Source organism: Penicillium canescens, assembly GCF_028828765.1.
Source record: "Penicillium canescens strain IBT 15451 chromosome Unknown utg000010l_segment0_segment0, whole genome shotgun sequence".
NCBI classification, from domain to species: Eukaryota; Fungi; Ascomycota; class Eurotiomycetes; order Eurotiales; family Aspergillaceae; genus Penicillium; species Penicillium canescens.
Window position 1 is genome coordinate 1,013,603 of NW_026703972.1, and position 18,974 is coordinate 1,032,576.

The 18,974-nt window shown below is 51.6% G+C and overlaps 3 protein-coding genes across 3 annotated transcripts; 2 read left to right on the top strand and 1 right to left on the bottom strand.

Annotated features, from left to right (window-relative positions):
• Positions 1-4,046: 4,046 nt before the first annotated feature.
• On the top strand, positions 4,047-4,775 carry N7446_012247 (uncharacterized protein; the record flags this gene model as incomplete). Its single annotated transcript, XM_058520989.1, has 3 exons — positions 4,047-4,263; positions 4,313-4,621; positions 4,687-4,775. The coding sequence occupies 3 exons, from the start codon at positions 4,047-4,049 to the stop codon at positions 4,773-4,775; spliced, it is 615 nt and encodes a 204-aa protein (XP_058366355.1).
• Positions 4,776-5,438: 663 nt separating this feature from the next.
• On the top strand, positions 5,439-5,813 carry N7446_012248 (uncharacterized protein; the record flags this gene model as incomplete). The annotated part of the gene is made up of 1 exon (XM_058520990.1): positions 5,439-5,813. One exon carries the CDS (start codon positions 5,439-5,441, stop codon positions 5,811-5,813), a length of 375 nt encoding a protein of 124 aa, XP_058366356.1.
• Positions 5,814-7,481: 1,668 nt separating this feature from the next.
• On the bottom strand, positions 7,482-15,029 carry N7446_012249 (uncharacterized protein; the record flags this gene model as incomplete). The annotated part of the gene is made up of 4 exons (XM_058520991.1): positions 7,482-7,758; positions 7,835-7,899; positions 14,815-14,930; positions 14,984-15,029. The coding sequence occupies 4 exons, from the start codon at positions 15,027-15,029 to the stop codon at positions 7,482-7,484; spliced, it is 504 nt and encodes a 167-aa protein (XP_058366357.1).
• Between the last annotated feature and the right edge of the window lie 3,945 nt (positions 15,030-18,974).

Sequence of the window (18,974 nt, forward strand, 5' to 3'; positions counted from 1 at the left end):
AGATGACTTGAAACCAGCAAACGGCATCCGTTCCGAGGCGCACTGGGAGAGGAGCGACAGGAAAAAGTTGGGACCAGCGAGAAAGATCCGTGTTGATCATTCATATAGTAGAAGTCGAACACGTCACCGTGCGCATGAGTGCATAATAGTACTATCTGCAGGATGCTCAGGACAAATAAGGGTGGAATCATAATAGAAAGGCGAGAAGGCCGGAACCCCACCGACTCCAAGACTAGCGGGAACACCGGGATCCCTAGACACGGAGAAAAAGCAACAGAGGCCGAATACGAATTCGGGAAGCACAAAGCCTAAAGAGGAAGGAAAGGAAAGTAGGTGAGCAGCAATCAGAAGCGAGCGCGGAGAGACAGAGCAGCAATCGGAGGAGAGCCTGGAGAGTCGCAGCAGCAAACGAGAAGAGCGTATTGGCAGTCAATAGGAGCATTCCTTGGCACGAGAAAGCACCAATTAGCAACGAAAAAAACGAAGAGTTTGGCAGTGAGAGGCCAGCAAAGGTTGGCGGGCAGCTCGCGCAGGGTTGTAAACCCTTTCACTACGTTCCTTCGTTTCAGGGCATTGTAAACCCTTTCACTACGTTCCTTCGTTTCAGGGCAGGCCAGCAAAGGTTGGCGGGCAGCTCGCGCAGGGTTGTAAACCCTTTCACTACGTTCCTTCGTTTCAGGGCAGGCCAGCAAAGGTTGGCGGGCAGCTCGCGCAGGGTTGTAAACCCTTTCACTACGTTCCTTCGTTTCAGGGCAGGCCAGCAAAGGTTGGCGGGCAGCTCGCGCAGGGTTGTAAACCCTTTCACTACGTTCCTTCGTTTCAGGGCAGGCCAGCAAAGGTTGGCGGGCAGCTCGCGCAGGGTTGTAAACCCTTTCACTACGTTCCTTCGTTTCAGGGCAAAAAACGAAGAGTTTGGCAGTGAGAGGCCAGCAAAGGTTGGCGGGCAGCTCGCGCAGGGTTGTAAACCCTTTCACTACGTTCCTTCGTTTCAGGGCAGGCCAGCAAAGGTTGGCGGGCAGCTCGCGCAGGGTTGTAAACCCTTTCACTACGTTCCTTCGTTTCAGGGCAGGCCAGCAAAGGTTGGCGGGCAGCTCGCGCAGGGTTGTAAACCCTTTCACTACGTTCCTTCGTTTCAGGGCAGTGGGAAAAAGGCAGCAAAGGAACGCGAGCAGCTCGCGCAGGGTAGTAAACCCCTCCACTTCGTTCCTCGTTTCAGGGCATATCAAGGCTCACGCAATGTTCTTGTTTATGGTTTCCAAGTATGACGAGAAATTACGTATTACTTGAAGTTGCCGACAATGTTTTGGACAAAGGTAAAGGGATCAAGGGCAGGACTATGCCTGAGAGAGCTTATACATCCCCCCGCTTCCATGCAAGTAGAATCTCTTCGTGGCCAGATGTTTATTTGAAAGTGCAGATCCCCATAACCATTAGCGGTGAAATATTTGAGTAAGTTCAATATTTGCTCACGGATTCGATCGAGATGGCCCAGCCACGGCTCTATTCGGGGCAAAACAAAACACTGCTGATCAATGACCTCTCTCGTGGCCTTGTCTAGGACCGAGAAGCGGATCTCCAAATAACGAACTATGCAGAATGGGCAGAGGTAAGACACGAATAGGAAAATGCCGTCGCAGCTGGTGGATTCTGATAAAACGTCTGGCCCCACCCAGGAGAAGGAGGGCTGACCCTCGTAGCCAGGGAAATAGTAGCAATCGACGGTTGGCAGTACGTTTTCGGTATCGTTGGTTGGAAACGGGCCTCTCCATAATGAGACGGGCAAGGTATCATGACCAAGAGTTCGAAGGGCAGGGGACAATGTGCCTTCCGAAAAATCCCTCCGAGGGAAGTTATTGCCAAAAGGCAGAAAGTATTCTGAAGTAGAAGCCAGTGAGTATATTCAGAGTTCAAGGTAAGAAGAACAAGAGAACTGACCAGGATAAAGATCGTCTTCCATTGCTCTTGTGTTTTTGCAATCGCTACAATCATTGCTGCCAACCTTTTATCTATTATAGCACAAGGAGCCAACATTCACCCCACATGCAGTTCTAGCGTTACGTAATTTCTCTTCAAATGATATAGTGCTGTTCATTCAGTAGTAGCATAAATGAGTGTTTAAATCTGGCGCAAGAAAGATCTGTGTTTATTCACAACCGCAGACTGTCGCTGAGTGATGTCATATTTGAGCACCTGAACTGCCCTGCACCTCATACTGCTGATTGACCGTGTCTATGACACGGAGTGCCTCCCGTTTTGTTCAACATGTATCAGTGGCAATGTGTTCCGTTCGACTGTACGCTGCATTTTGATGGCTATGAAATTCGGGGTTATCTTAAGTTACTTGGTCTTGGAGTCCATGACAGTCAGTGATGCCGACTACATCAACAATAAGCGGGGCTGATGGCTCTACATACGCTATTCCCGTGCTCATCGCGAGATAAGGGAAGCCAGTGCAACGATGGAGCCGGAAACTGGATTCCAGACGGCTTGCTCTGTCCGGCCTACTTCGTGTAGTGGATTTGACTGCGATATTGAATTGGGGCGGATTCCGTGGCTTCAGTCTCTCACTGGGGCTTTATCGCTAAGGATGACCAGAAGAGGAAACCGCAGGACGATGAAAGGAGAAAACCAAAAGCTTAGAGATGCTTAGCCTGGTTTGCCCGAGTTCCGTGGTTTCGCCGGTTACAAACTCTCTATGCTCACAGTCTCGCTTTAGCGCTAGCTGCAATCCGATGGAGGTATTCGTGACTAGCCGTCCCAGGTTTCCCATGGCTGTCTCCACAGCTCTGGGGTGTTATTGGCCCGATAAAGGACACGAGAGCGAACTACAGGTGCGAGCAATATCACAAAAACCTCTCCGTCGATCAATGCGGGATCTGCATCTCCGGTCCGCAAACGGTCGGGTGGGTCTAAAAATCGCGCTATTGAATACCTGTACCACTTGTACAGTGACGCAGCAAATGTTTTAACACCCCTCTGAATTTTTAGATTCTGCCGGTGAAAAATTCAATTTTTTTCAACATCGTTTAACTTGTTTCTTAATGAAACACTTAGCCTTTGTGTATTGAATTATATTATACCTTCTATGAAAAACACTTACTGAAGCAAGAATGTTTAAAAGTAAGATATCATAAACTTGCTCTTCGGTTTACAATAGGCGGTCTCAAAAGCGGTCTGTCCAAGGGTGTTAAAACATTTGCTGCGTCACTGTACGTGTAATATCGCCGATACGATTAATTAATCGCCCATGGTTTTATGTCAATACCGGTCATTGCGCTCTGACGTGACGGTAAATCCCCACGGCCGTATCAAAGCTCCGAATCTCCCGGATGGTCCCAATGACCGTGCTCTGCACATGCTGGCCCCATCGCCTAACGTTCGCGCTCCTCTTCAGGACTCAGGATTCTTCCCCATTGTTCGTGTGCCCCGACTGAAGTGCAAACGTACCAGCAATGGCCCGTCCAACACCATATTCTCGACCACAGGCTCCCAGCATTGGCTTCAGGAACTCTATCGGCTCCACCCATGTTCAGCCCTCACGCTTGTCTACCACAGTCCAATTATGCCATGATTGCCCTCAACGAGGATCAGGCTTTCTACGGGGTCCCTTCAGATCGAATCTCGCCAGTGTCATATGACATGGAAATGTCTCTTGTGTAAAAGTGGAACCACCTCTGAATGGTCTGGGCGCCACCTGCTGGATTTTGATGGACAATCAATCCCGTGCAGGTTAGGCTCGGCATATCAAGAACGAGGAGACGATGGTTTAGTTTCATTGACTTCGTGCAGGCACTCTACTAACAATCTAAATATTTCAACGCAGAAATCAAGAATGTAGTCTGATTCGCATAATTGAGCCATGTCTCGACTCGTCACATTATCCAGCGCCTAGACAACTATACTCCTTGTTTATCATCTACCACGATTAGAAACGAACTAAAGGCGCAAAGAGACGAGGCCTGTTTAGACCTCGTAGGAACAACTTCGACCAGTTCGCCGGTTAGGTGCCCCCAAACATCGCATTATGATCCCCCTGCGAGGGCGAGATGCCTCCTGGGGTGGTTTCGGCCGAGTGGGCGGCTGACCGAACAATCGACGGAACCAACAGCAGCACCGCGGCTACTACGAACCTCGAACCGACCCACCAAAGCACCAGCAACATACTCTCAGGAGCAAGAGAGGGAAACTGCTGGCAGACTCAAGAGGCGCCGAAGAAGAACCTACCGGATCCAGGGCGTACGAGGGAGCGCGACAACGGGACACGTACCACCACCACCTGGCCAAACGGGCTCTATTATACGATAGATTCTAGAAGCTTTTGAGAATAGTGACGACTCCAGAAAGCCCCTGCACCGGGAGATTCAAGCCAAACAGGCGGGGACCTCCAGGTTCCATGCGGTCATCGCCGAGCTACGCGACGAGTTGCGCCGGGCGGATAAGAAGCACATGGAAGAGATAAAGCACTACGATGGTGCACTAGTCGGCATGCAGAGAGAACAGGAGGCAGTTATACAGATAATAGCAAGGGCAACGACCAACACGATGGAGAGTTCATACAATGGTCAATATGAAGAGTTTCTCGTGGAGCTTCAAGCCCTCTGCACCGGTGACAAGAATCCAAGTACAGGCTGAAGCTGGCTATTGATTGTGTCTGAGCCACCATGATGTCATTCAACAATCGCACAGTAAATACGAAGCTCGGGCTCCCTCATGTTCTCTTGGATTTCCGATCTGCCAATGATGAAATCGAAGCACCGGACCTCGCCGACTGGTGAAAACCAGGGAAAGACAAGCACTCCTGGAGGTATTCGTCCGCCCGTTGCGCACTATCCAGTGCGAATTGACGGGGGACGGGCCGGAGCTGGAGATGCTTCCGATGGAAGGGATTACTTCGAGTCAGCCCCTGACGAGGACGGCTTCGTGGAAAGCGCCTGGACCTGACCAACTGCCGGTGATAGTGTGGCAACAGTTATGGTCTACCGTGAAATCTATGTTTTCAAAATTTGTCAAGCATCCCTCCAACTCGGCTACTTTTCTAGCCCCTGCAAAATGGCCAAGATTGCAGGGCAGCCCAAGGGTAGGTGAGACCCTTCGGTACCAAATTTATACCGCCCCTCGCTGGCGCCGGAGAGCCACCGGAAGAGGCCCCAGCCCTGGTGGAAAAGCATCAGCTACTGCTCCCGAATCACTTCGGAACGCGGCGGAGGCGATCTTCTGGTTATGCGCTCAACATCCTAAGAGAAAAGGTACACGATGCGTGGCGTGAGGGCGAAGTCCTCAGCCTGGCGAACATCGATGTCAAGAGGGCTTGTAACGGTGTGGATCGGGGTGTTCTGTTGCGGAGGTGGTGAGAACGAAGAATCCCCGAGGTCCTAATCCGATGGGTCAGCAATTTCAGCTCCTCGTGACGGCCGTCGATCGTCTTGGAAGTCTTGGACATGTGCCAACCCGAGAAAATGGCCATCAAGCACGCGGGCGTGCCGCAAGGCTCGCCGCTCTCTTCTATTCTCTTCTTGTTCCTGAATGCAAATCCCGTTGATGCCTCCATCACTAGAAGAAAGGGAGCAATCGCTTTCGTCGTCGATTATACACGGCGGACTGTAGGCTCGTCTGCTAAGGCGAATACAACCATACTCCAGCAGAAGGTCATCCCACGAGCGTTAGAATGGGCGGTGCAGGCCAGCGCAGCCTTCGAGGCAGCGAGGACATTGTTCATCTACTTCTCGAGGAACCAGCGACTGTGCCAACTTTCCGCGGTTCCGTGTCACATGAATGGAGCGACTGTTGCCCCGGCATCAAGGTTCTCGGCGTGATACTCAACCAAGACTTGTAGTTTAAATCACGTATCTGAAAGGCTGCGAACAAAGGAACGAAAGCTATCCTTGCATTAAGACGATTGCGCGGGTTACCTTCACCGGTAGCTCGCCAGCTCTTCACTTCCACAATTGCATCAAATATTGACTATGCAGCGTCCGCGTGGTGCCCTATAAACTCTGCTGTCCTGCTCTCGCTTGCGAAACTGCATCTTCAAGGCGGATGGGATCTTAAATTAGGATCACGGAAGCAACCAGCCAACTGTGGGTGAACGGGGATAGGGTCAGCCTGAAGCCACCAACTGATGAAGACCGCGAGAATACTACACGAGCACATACCCTCGCATGCGAAGCAACAGAAGTGAACGGTGTGGTTAATCGCCTGCCTTGGGTGCGAGTCCAGCTCCCAGCGTCGGCGTTACGGGCTTAAACAGCGCAGGAATAACAACTTCCAACAGTCTACCACGGTCCAGAGTACGCGCCAGCTGGATTCGTCTCTCCCAGGACCCCACACGAAGATGCTGTATGATAGCCCGGATCGGGAGAAAGCATTTGAATACTCTTTGGTTGAAATGCCTCCGTACGCGCCCGAGGGTAATCTATGACGGAATCAAGTTTGTCGATATGATTATACCCAACGCGAGCTAGATTGCTGACGAAGCGGCCATAGGCGCGTTCAAGCGCAGCAAAACATCTAACGTCAAGCGGTTGTATAGATGCGACGTATGTGCACGCATACAAAGCGGTATAATGTCTTCTGCGTACATTCGATCCAATTAAGGCGTAAGATAGCTACCATGGCCGTCAAGAACCAATGGCCGATATCTACCTCGTACGCGCGAATTCGTTAAATGAATGATAGCTTTTGTAGCCAACGAAGGCTAAACTCATCGGTAGTCCAGCTGTTACTCGAGACCTCGATACGTCAATCTCCTGGAAGGTTATCAAACCAACCCTCGATATAAACTTAGCCCTTGAATACCACGCATGGAGGTAGCGAAAACCCATCAGCACAAATTACTTCGATCGCAGTAACCCATTCGAAATTTCCATGTTGCAAAACTGATCGCTGACTGTTGATATAAGGCCGATCGCTAATCCAGTCTCATCGAAGTTGTAGATACCCTCCTGTTGTATACCGTTCTCATTGATCACGCGTTGAACGGTAGTAAACCGCTCTCGTACGAATTTAGGGTCTTCATTTAGGGCGCACCGGTAGTTGTAGCTCTCAAAAAGCGTGTACGAAGCTCATCGCGACGGCCAACAAAGGTCATGATGGACATTCATCGCTAACCCCCCGTAGTCGTGAAGCCGCGCTATCTGAGTAGATCCGCATGTATCCATAGTAATTGAAACTGCGACGGGATCGCGAGAAAACAGTGAGAAAAGGGAGAAGTGAAAAAGATGTGGACTCTATATGTAGAGATGAAAGAGGAGAATGGTAATGGAAGAGGAAGGAGGTGTGATAGAAGGCTATCGAAGGTAACGGGCCACATCGCCGGATAGGGAGTCATGAGTGGTTAACCGCCACAGCCTATGTACACAATCCATATGCTACTAGCATGGTGACAAGAGCCCATAATCCTAAGCGATGCATATACATGAGTACACAATAACCCCTTCGTAACACCTCTGCTCCTCTCTCATCCACTTCCTTTAACGTCGTTCCTAAGACTGAACTGTAAATGTGTATGCTTCTCCGGCCTTGGCGATGGTTTGCTGATAGGCTTCGTGTTGTGACAATCCAAGATTCCCGGAGGCTACAACCTTCTTCGATAAACTGTCAATGACAGTCGCGATGACGGGGTATCCATTATCGTTGAAGATCGAGACGTAGACGTCACCAGAGGTATTGATAATAAAATTGAACACCACGCCATACCATGTGCAGCTGTACGAATTTCCAAGCTTGGAACCAAGTCTCCATATCCCTGCCTCAGTGACCCTAGGAACCAGTTTTGATTCACCACTAAGTCATGGTTCGTTAGTCTAGAAACACACACTTTGCAAGACAGACTCACACTAAATTTCCAGCAGTATCAGGGGTTTCCAAATCGCGAGTCTCCAGATCGCGAGCCTTCTTTGACTGCGTAACGGGAAGCTCACAATAAGTGTAGGTGGGATTATACAGACATTGGGAGCATAGGGCTTGCTCGCGTGAAGAGGTAGTAGCCGTGTCACGGGACGACCCCCAACCCTCCGGGTAGGGGGTGTCCCACAGCCATAATGCAATTAACAGCCATAATGCAAATTTTCAATTTCTTCAACTTCTAGCTCACTTTTTAGACGTATAAGGTCCAGAATCCATGAAATAAAGCCCATCAATAGCCTCATTAGCCAATAATGTATCAACCTCCTCATTTTCAAGTGTTTCCTCCAATTGGTGTGTACTCTTTCTTGGCAAAAACGTTTTCTTGAAATATCTAGCCAATCAGAGGTCTCACAGCCTCGTGAATTAGTTCATCGTAATCGTAACCTCAAGCGCTACGACCTGATACCCTTTTTATAGGGGAGATGGCAGCGATGGTTGGGACGGGTGCGAACGCACAGATTTTGCCCCCTGACAGGAGAGGAACACCAAAAACCACGGCCCTCGCGGATCCGCCCCGATCCATGGACGACATCGCGGAAGGGGCCCGCAGGGTGCTCAACCACATCGAAAACAATGGCACGGAGGACCGATATGTCACTGGGTATATTCGCGCCGTCCGCCAGTACGCACTCAACGCCCAACGGGGAGACGGCCAGGGGATGGCCAAGGTGCTCGAGGCGTTGACCAAAATCAACATCGACACCGAACGTCTGAACCAGCGAATGGATACCATTGAAAAGACAACGAGCACATTATCGACGGCACTATCTACCCCCGCGGCGAACTCTGCGGCAGCGTGGCGCAACTTCCGGGCCAAAGAATGGCAGCGCGACTTGGCTACGGCTGCGGCTCCTATCACCCGGAGCGGCGGCACATCGTCACCAGGAGTACCGGAAATGGAACTTCGCGAGGACCGAGAGGTCATCGTCAAGGTCGGAATGAACCGCGAGCAAATCCGTGGATTGACACCAAAAGATTTGGTCGAGAGGGCTGAACGACAGAGGGTATCAAATGCCCGTCAGAAGAATTCAGGGGTACTGGCCGGACAGGCTTTCTTTGTCGCTGCTCGAAAATTGCCGTCGGGGGATGTGGCAATGATCGCCAACAGTGCGGCAGGGGCAGAGGTCCTCCGCAAACATGCTGCGTGGCTGAGAGCCTTTGGACCAGGCTCGGTGGTCCAAGAACCGTCATGGGGAGTGGTGGCGTACCATATTCCCGTGAGGTCCATGAAGGTTACTCCGGAGACGATGGCTGACGTTGCGGCTGAGCTGCTCAGGCAGAACAACTGGGGCGAAGGCGCTAAGATTCAGTATCTAGGATGGATGACCCGTCCGGGTGAGAGGGCGGAGGGCTCCATCCTGATCGAGTTCACCAGCCCAGTCGTGGCTAATCGCGCGATCATCTCGGAAGTCGTGTGGGGGAAGCAAATTCACAATGCATCACGATTCTGTCGTGAGGGGCGGATAAAGCTATGCAGAAAATGCCAAAAGCCGGGGCATATCCAGTCACACTGTTCCAACTTATTCAAATGCGGTCACTGCGCCAACGGACACCCGACCTGGGAGTGTCCGTCGACGAAGGGGCAAGCGATACCAGTCAAGTGCGCCAACTGTGGTGAAGGGCATCACCCTACAAGTCGGGAATGTCCGGTGAAGGTTGCAGCGATGAACGAAGCCAAGCAAGCGCTGGCCAACTGCCCTGCATATCACCGCGTTCCTCTGCACCTCCGAGTGACGGCAAGCACTGGCAAAGAAGCAACTTCGACCAGGGCAGACCCCATGGCCACGAATGGACTCGAAGCGTCGATACACGCTCCAGAGGAGCAACGGGGGGAAGAGCCCCGGCGGAACCCCCAGGATGCTGTAATCGACGTGGAGGCTGCAGCAATAGAAGTAGAAACATCACCAGAGGAAAACACTGAGCCTATTCAGCCTACTCAGCTCAAAAGAGGTCCTGGTCGCCCAAAAGGCTCAAGAACGAGGCCAAAGAATCCGAAACCAGCAATGATACCACTAGCATGCCAAGGGTCAACAAGGCTCCAAGCGGCCTCGAAAAGGCGCCGCACAGGCGAGCCGGACGACACCATGGACGAGCAACCAGACGACAATGAATGGCTCAGCATTCAACCCACTCCGGCCGATCTCCCTCAACCTGACACTCCGCAGGATAGCCGGGAACACCGACTTACCCAATTCATTAACGAGGTCACCTCTGTCAACATGGCCGGTAACACGTCCGAGCCTGATGACGAGGACGAACTGGACCCGGAGAGCCCCGAATACCGCAAATTGGTGGTTCTGAAATACAAGCAGCGACAAGCGATACCAATCGGATCTTCTCCGCCGATTTTTACGACGGATGCACCAACAATCGAAGACCCAAATGATGAAGTATGGCACGAGGCCAGCGAACGAAGCGATGACGAACAAACTCATCAATGAAATCGTTTGAGATTCTTCAATACAACGTACACGAATCGTGGCCAGTGATGGCAACGTTCCTCAGAGACAGAAATGTCCTCGCGGCGGACGTCGTCGCGGTGCAGGAGCCATGGAAGAACGAAATGCAACACACAACACACCAACCAGCGACGGCAACATTCCAGCTAATTTACCCACCAAAAGCAGCTGCCGACGGAACAACCCAAGGCCAGGACAATCAAGTCCAAGCCTCGGATCTCTCCCAACCGGGCGTATGCCTGTTTGTGTCTAAAAGGCTTGACCCGAGCACTTGGTCGTGTCAACTCGTCTCACAGGACTACCAGTTACTGAAACTTAGAAAGGCTCATCAGGGCAGAGACTGGACAGATCTCTTCATACACAACATATACAATAGGCCGGGCAGCAATACTCTTAGACATCTGAGAAATGAGCTGTCAAAACGACCTCATGGAGAACACATCATCCTTGGAGATATGAACGCGCATCACCCGAGATGGGGAGGAACAGGGACCAGGGCCGATCAGGAGGCCGAGCAACTCCTAGAAATTGCCAATGAATGGGGACTCGAGTTGACGACCCAACAAGGCAGACCTACCTGGTCTCGAAACGATCAGTCGTCGGTGATTGACCTCACCTTCATCACATTCAACCTGGTCAACAGGCTTATCAATTGCGAGAGGGCGGATGACATCGAGCACGCATCCGACCATTTCCCGATCAGGACTGTGCTTGATATTATTACACCCATTGCTGTACAACAGAAGAGAAGAAACTGGAACGCAACTGATGACCAGAAACTCATCCAGAAGATCGAAGGAGGTCTACAGGCAGGAGGCCTATACCAGGCAGATCTGCAGAGGATAGAAGCCAAATGCCAGGAGCTAATGGGTGTGATCCAGTCAGCAATCGAGGAATCAACCCCATGGGCAAAACCATCCGCGTGGTCGAACCCCGACTTTGACGACGAGTGTAAAGTTGCGGTCAAAGAAGTTCGTCGCCTCCGTCGCAGACATACGAGAACCAAAGACCCCTACGACTGGATGTGCTACTCGGAAGCACGCAACAAGAAAACGCGACTCGTCAAGAAAACATTGTCAAGAGCGCACCGGCGCCGAGTCCAGCAAGTCGTTGAAGATGGCCCACAGGGTATGTGGCGATTGGCTAAATGGGCAAGAAACCGAGACGGGGCATATGAGAAGGGTATCACCCCTTCGCTGAAAATACAGGATCCCCAAATGCCTGGAACTCTCGCAGAAACAGTTGAGCAAAAGGCAGAGGCATTCCGGACTGCCTTCTTCCCAAAACCACCGCCGGCCGATCTATCCGACACAGACTCATTCCTGTACCCACAGCAAATCGAGTTTCCAGCAGTCACCGCTCAAGAGATACAGGAGGCGGTGCGAGGAGCGAAAGCAGGGAAAGCACCCGGAGAAGACGGTATACCAAACTCTCTCTGGCACAAGCTTATCGAGATACCGGTGGTTCTAGCAACAGTGGTCCAGTTATTCAACGCATGCATAAACACGGGATACAACCCGTCACATTTCCAGCGCTCAATCACGGTGGTGCTCCGGAAGCAAGGCAAAAGTGACTACCAGCTCGCAAAATCCTACAGACCCGTCGCGTTGCTGAACACGCTCGGAAAGTTTCTGGAGGCAGTTGTCGCGCGACGGATCAGCTACGCAGCAGAAACCAACGGTTTACTCCCACGAACCCATCTAGGCGGACGAAAGGGTATATCCACCGATCATGCTATCCACATTATCATCGACCGAATCAAAACTGCATGGGGAAAGGGCAAGCCAGTGGTATCTCTGCTGATGCTGGACGTGTCCGGAGCGTACGACAATGTCTCCCATGAACGTCTACTACACAACCTCAAGAAACGACGTCTGGGACACTTCGTTCCCTGGGTGAGGGCCTTCTTGACCAACCGAAGCACACGGATCCGCATGCCCGAGGGCACATCTGATCGAATCCCGACACCTACAGGCATCCCTCAAGGATCACCGATCTCACCCATTCTATATCTCATCTACAACGCAGACCTCGTTGAGAACTGCGGTAACGGTGTGACTAGCAACGGGTGGGTCGACGATGTTTGCTTCATGACAAAGGGAGACAGCGAACGCGAAACCATCAAGAAACTCAGAGCGGCATGCCGCAAAGCCGACCAATGGGCCGAGAAACATGCATCAGTTTTTGACCCGAAGAAGTATGCACTCGTGCATTTTGTAAACACCAGGGAAGTCGACCCACAATACACATCGCTTTCTCTACGAGGACACACGGTGACAGCGACGAGGACGGCTGAGCGGTACCTAGGCTATTGGCTGGATCCGGGTCTGGAATTCCACCATCACCGCGAGAAAGCGGTGGCCAAGGCCGGTGTCTCTCTCCACGCACTACGAAGCCTGGCAGGATCAACGTGGGGAGCCTCACTCTATGCAATGCGAAAGATCTACCAAGCGGTGATAATCCCGCAGATGCTCTTTGGGGTTTCCGCGTGGTATCAACCTATGCTCATCAGTAAATACAAGGCACGCACAATCAGTAAGCCGTTCGCAGCAATACAAAAACAGGCAGCATGCCTCATTAGCGGAGCTTTCAAAACTACGGCAGCAGAGGCACTGAATGCAGAGCTTCACCTACCGCCTATTTCTGTTCACATGAATCGACTGGTGAAAGAAACGGCCCTTCGACTACGGACACGACCAAAGTTCGCTGTCCCGCCAACGATGTTACGTCGACGACCGGCAGATGAGAGAGACTGGGCTGGATGGTCACCGATGGAGGCGCAAGCTTGGAAGGCGGGCGGATGTCTTATGGCTCCCCCGGATACTTTGACGAGGAAATGGGAGAGTCGAAAGGCATTCGTCCTGGCACCATGGCAAGCGCCACCAGAGGTAATCATCGAGGAAAGAGAAGCTGCGGTGAACAATCACAACCAGATCCTGATGAAAGACCCAAGAGAAAGACCCTTGATTCTGTACACCGACGGGAGCGGAATTGATGGAAGGATCGGAGCGGCAGCGGGCGTGGACCTTGAGGATCAACATGCTCATAGCCAGATGGGAGATGATAATACGTCCACCGTATATGCGGCAGAGCTTCGAGCCATTGAGATGGCACTTGAAATGGTTCTGGAAAGCACAGAGCCATGGGCTAAGCAGGCGAAAAACGGGGTAGTCATCTTTGTAGACAGCCAAGCAGCGCTGAAGGCGCTGAGACGACCGCGGATGCCGTCAGGACAGGTCTATCTAGCAGGATGCCTCAACCTGATCCGACAACTTGCGGGCAGAAGCATTCGGACAGAACTCAGATGGATTCCTGCGCACCAAGGAGTCATTGGCAACGAGATCGTGGACCAACACGCAAAAGAAGCGGCGCAGGAACAGGACGGGCTGCATAACCCCCTCAACCGAGACATATGTCTCGCAGCCGCAGCGAGACGACGAATTCGCAGAGAAGCGAAGCTGGAGTGGGACAGAACGTGGGCCAAGGAAGCGACCAGTCGTCCGACGAAACGCTTGATTGAAGCACCAACAAAGAAGACGCTGGAATACTGGACGGGCTTGCGCAAAGCGACGACATCGATTCTGATGCAGCTTAGAACTGGGCGAATTGGCCTAGGGGCTTACCTGAATCGTATCAACCGACGCGAAACAGCGCGGTGTGATTGCGATCTTGGCAGCCAAACAGTAACACACGTCCTACTGGAATGCCCCTTGCACCAGGACGAGCGAGACTGGATGAGAAGCGCTCTCTCATACCAGGGAGTCGCTCTCCACCGGGACGAACTCCTCACACGACCGGAGGCCCGCACAGTTGTGGCCGAATTCATGGTCAAGACCGGCCTCCTAGGCCAATTTCAGACAGTCGACCCTACGGCTCTGGGCGAGGAAGGGGACGACAAAGGAGCGGAGACAATGATCCCTTAGACAGTGTGACGGAAGAAGAAGGATGGCGCCCATTAGGAGTGCAGTGCCAGGTCCACTGTACTCCCTTGATCCAAGCGAGCGCGCAAGCGGCAGCCGACAAGACTGGACAGTTGGAGAGAAGAGGGCGTGGGAATGGTGTGTTGAAGCGGGGCCCTGGTCCTACCCGCGACCAGGGGTAAATGACGTTCATTTTGGCTTTGTGTTTATCATGTTTGCATCCGTGCATTTCTTTTGTTTAGTCTACGTCTTTCGATTCGAGGGCGATTGATCAGAAATTCGCAAGGCGAGTTCCCTGACGGTCGCCCAGTGGGCTGGCGACCACCTTCCAGCTGTCGGCAGGCCTGACAGCACTCCCGCATAGCAGCATATATATAGAGCGAGCTACATCGGGCAAATGAATACATCATCATCATCATGCGTCGTGTGCTGTGCTCTTCAGTGCTTAACGTTCCACTTTTGGAATCAAGACGGAAGGTTTTCACCACAGCTTTAACCCCATCGATATTTTTTGGACGCTGGGAAATTACCGCGGGTGAGAGCAGAGATTTGCGTGTCAATTTGATTAGTCGATACGCGTCCCTCAAATTGGCGAAGAAAGACCAGGAATCCTTGAGATCCCAAAGCAACTCTGCGCTTCTCCAATCTTCTCAATGTCAGGCCAGGATGGAATATTCTAACTTGTCGGGGTATGCATACCGTGTCTTGTCCCGGGTTCTGGCTCTTCCAAAGTTCCTGAGGTCATGTTTCTTGCTATAAACAATGCCTCAAACACAAGAGAAAGATTGAGAGCTTTTGATGATATATAATTAAAGAAATGGGAAATTGGATGGTTATATACATAACGAGGGATATCCTCCTCATTTTCCGTGAAGTCTCCCTGGGAGTTAGTAGTGGGAGTTCTGGGGGCTAAATCAACGCGTTGAATCGTATTATTAACGAGCGTCATCCAGATATGCCTGTACAATCGGTATACAGCTTCTATCTGATGACCGTGCAGGGTCGAACTTAGCCGATGTTCAACATTCACAGAATAATGAGGCATCGAGTCATCTCATCAATTTTCTTGCTGTCATAACCATCACAGCGCAATCCGCTCTGATTCATTTTTGTCTTTTTGACCCCTCAACTTTCACTTCGAAGGACGTATAGTGGCAAATGGTGCTACGAAGGGGTGAAATCCATTGTTATTGAAGCTAGCGGTGTAACACAAATTTGCTTTGGGATTTGTCTTTACAGCTGCAGCTGAGCTGCTACAATAGCCGCTGACCCAACAAGTTTCTCGGAGTCAGAAATTCGATTACTAAGCGAGTATATCTAGACCGGCCGCACGTGGCCACCATGAGGCTTTTGGACTCTCAGTGTAACACAGCGCTCGTCTGAACATCCCATCATCACCATCACGAAACCGGTCACGTTCCTGTTAACGGTTCCATCAGTGCTAGGAACTCATCTCTTGACCCTAGGAGTTCGCTTGCTCCCGGAAGCCTCTGAAACGTTTCTGAGAGCGAAGAAGCAGCTTCTAGGAGCCACGTAGCCCCCAGGAAACCCGATGTAGCTTCTGGGGTCTGCTATCCCCACCACGGGGAATCAAAGCCGCGTTCCTGTTGACAACTGGTTGATTCCTGGAGGCGTAGGTGTGCCTTCTGGGAGTGGTCCAATGACGCAAATTTGTGAGCAGGGTTGGTGAAGGTGTTTTGTGAGAGCTTTCCGCGGTCTCGGAAGGCAGGTTATTGACTCTAGGACCCTAAAGTAAGCTCCCAGGGGCTCCACAGCTCCCAGATCTGGTCAATGTATTCCAGAGCCAGTTTCGTATTCAGTCAGGAACGTAAAGTGAAGATCCCAGGGCTAGATCTCATTTTCCTAGAAATAGAAATAGCCCCAGGATCTCAAGAGTATTTCCTAGGGGATAAACAGCTCCTAGAAATGCTTTTGAGGTTCCCAGGGCCAACATATTGGTGCCCAGAGTAAGTTAACAAGCACGAGAGTTTGTCAGTCTTTTGCCTGTGGCTTTTCTGCCAACAATCCCCGCCTTCACGCGACACGGCTCCACTGAGACGAATCCTTCTCTGTTTCTTTGGTCACCGCCGTTAGGTATCATGAAAACAGAACTTTTATCTACCACTACAGTTTCGAGCTCAGACATTTTCGGAATCAGCGAAGCAGTCAATAGCTACTGGCTATGGTGTATTGGTGTCCAGCACTTACGAGATGAAACGGTCGCGTTGTACTTAGGAGTTTAACCATCCGTATTTCATTTCTTGCTAATTTGCTTCAAAATTCTATATCACGGCTATAACGGCTATAACCTCTGTTGCTGATCACGATGCCGAGTGTCTGGTCACGTGTACTCGCGTGTGATTCACTCGCTTTTCGCATTTTCCGTCAAACTCGGCTGTAACCTGTGATCACCTACGCTGAGTGGAATTGAGTCGGGCCGATCGGCGAAGCGGTGCAGCGGTGGAAGGTTGTCGCACTAAATGAGTTCCTGCTAGTCTGGCTGAGCGACGGGGCCCACCATTGGGAGATGGATCGCTTGCCGTGTGGACGGAATGTGTCTCGGCATCCGACGAGGGGACTCGTAAGGGGCGAAGGATGGCGTCTAGGGCTCCTTCTTTCGGCTGTGGTCATCAGTATCTTGGTCGTCTCAGAAATAAGGTCATCCACACTTACCACACACAGCATGACGTGCCAAACCCTGTATCTCGCTTTTCCAACCATTCTTCCGTGCACGATAGATGACAGAGCGATGTGCACTGACCGCAGTGCAAGACCACGCTCTCGTCCGCATGGTCTTCATCCTCAGTCTGGCAGAACACACAGTAGATGCTGTCGACGTGGACGCTGTCGACCGCTTGGCTCGGCCTGAGACTCTGCAGCGTCAAGTCTTGGACACCCGCCCGGATATTAGTTGCCGATGAGAGGATGGCTGGTCGGGTCGGCGAAACGCGCCATGGAACATTGTTCGTCCGCAGCGTTGCAGAAGTCACAAATGGATTGAATGGCTGCACTGGCTCGGGGTTGGTTGACAGGGGCACCGGTGGTGGTGATGACCGGGTGTTGTCTGATGCAGGGCGTCGCCTGGAGGCTAACGATGTCTGACGCTGGCCCCGATGTACAATGACTGACGGAGAAGCCATTCTGGAGCCATGTGGTACTCGCGCCTGGTTGCGGACGGCGGCTTCATACCACTGCTGGCCAACTTGGTCGGCCTGCCATTGCCGGTGCCATCTCGCGCAGAGGAAGTCTCTGGCGACATCACAGAGCTTGGACTGCAACGATGACAAGTCAAATGGCTCTCTGGCGAGAGTGGTCAACTTTTGATGGCCGATCTTGGTGTCTTCAACTTTGATCGAGTTTTTGCACGGCTCGCCTTTTTTCGTCGTCCCGCAACAAGAGCCAGGACCGCCATTGGGGCGGACCTCTATCTCACAAACAAGAAACGGATTCCAAGGCAGCATGGTAGTTATTGAGGTGGTCGTCAAAGGCAGAAAATGCTTCGGATTGTGGTGGTGTTGGGCAATCCACTGCGGCGTTCCCTCGCCAGCTTTATATGCCATCGCCGTGGGCTCCTTACCTACATGGCTGCGTGGCTGGCATGGAACACTTCCTTGAAACAGTCGGTATGTCGAAGAATGCATTCACACGCAGTATGCGCCACTATACGGCCAATCAGTGGCCTGCGAGAGGGGATATCATTTCAGATCACTGCTGCCCAAATCAGCTGCACTTATTGCTGTAGACCGCGGTGACCATGCATTGGCGAACAGACTGGCTACTGCGGTAGGCAGCGAAGTCGACAAATGCTGCGTTAAATTCTGCGTTGCCTATGGAATTTCGAAGTGCGTGGTAGGTTGTGATTTATTCTTATGGCGCTAGATGCGCGATGTGGGTACGTAGAGATAAATTCGGTTCCCAGGCCATCAACACACTACCAGGAACAGTGTTGTCAAGGCATCGATGCTGCTGTGCGACTGCTACACCCCTCTGTGAAGCGACGGAGGACACTCCTAGCTGACCAGAGAATTTAGCTGCGGCGACTATATAAAGCCCTCCGCGCCACTTCGAATGAACTTCCTCACCTCGACCGCATCTGCCCTCATCCTCAACTACTCTCATCCTCATCTACCTTCATCCTCATCTACCTTCATCCTCATATACGTTGTATTTGTCGCATAGCTCCTGTCTGCTGTTCAAACATGGTTTGTATACTTGTCTTTGTTACTGAAGGTATTGATAAGATAATTAATCGCAGCCAAATATCAGAAGCCTCCCTACCAAGCTTTTGCTGGGTATTGCGGCGCATTTGGATGGCATTGCGTTATTTGCCCTCGCAAGATCGTGCCCAAACCTTTATTTCAGACTGCAGCCCAGCATCTGGAAATACAATCAAGTTCCAGAATAGCAATCTGTTGCATCTGGCCGCCCAAACCAACAACGCCGATCTTGCGGAGGTTTTGCTTCAGTACAACGCCAACGTCAATGCCTTCTACCGTGGAAAAACACCTTTGATGATAGCCTTGAAACACTCTTCCACGTCTGTGTGTAAGTTCTTGCTGAAAAGTCAAGAGCTAGACGTCAACATCCAAAATTCCGCGCACGATAGTGCTTTGTGGTACACCGTCCACTACGGAAGCTTTTCCAATTTGAAGTGTTTATTGGAGCGACCCAATTTGAAGCTTGATTTGAA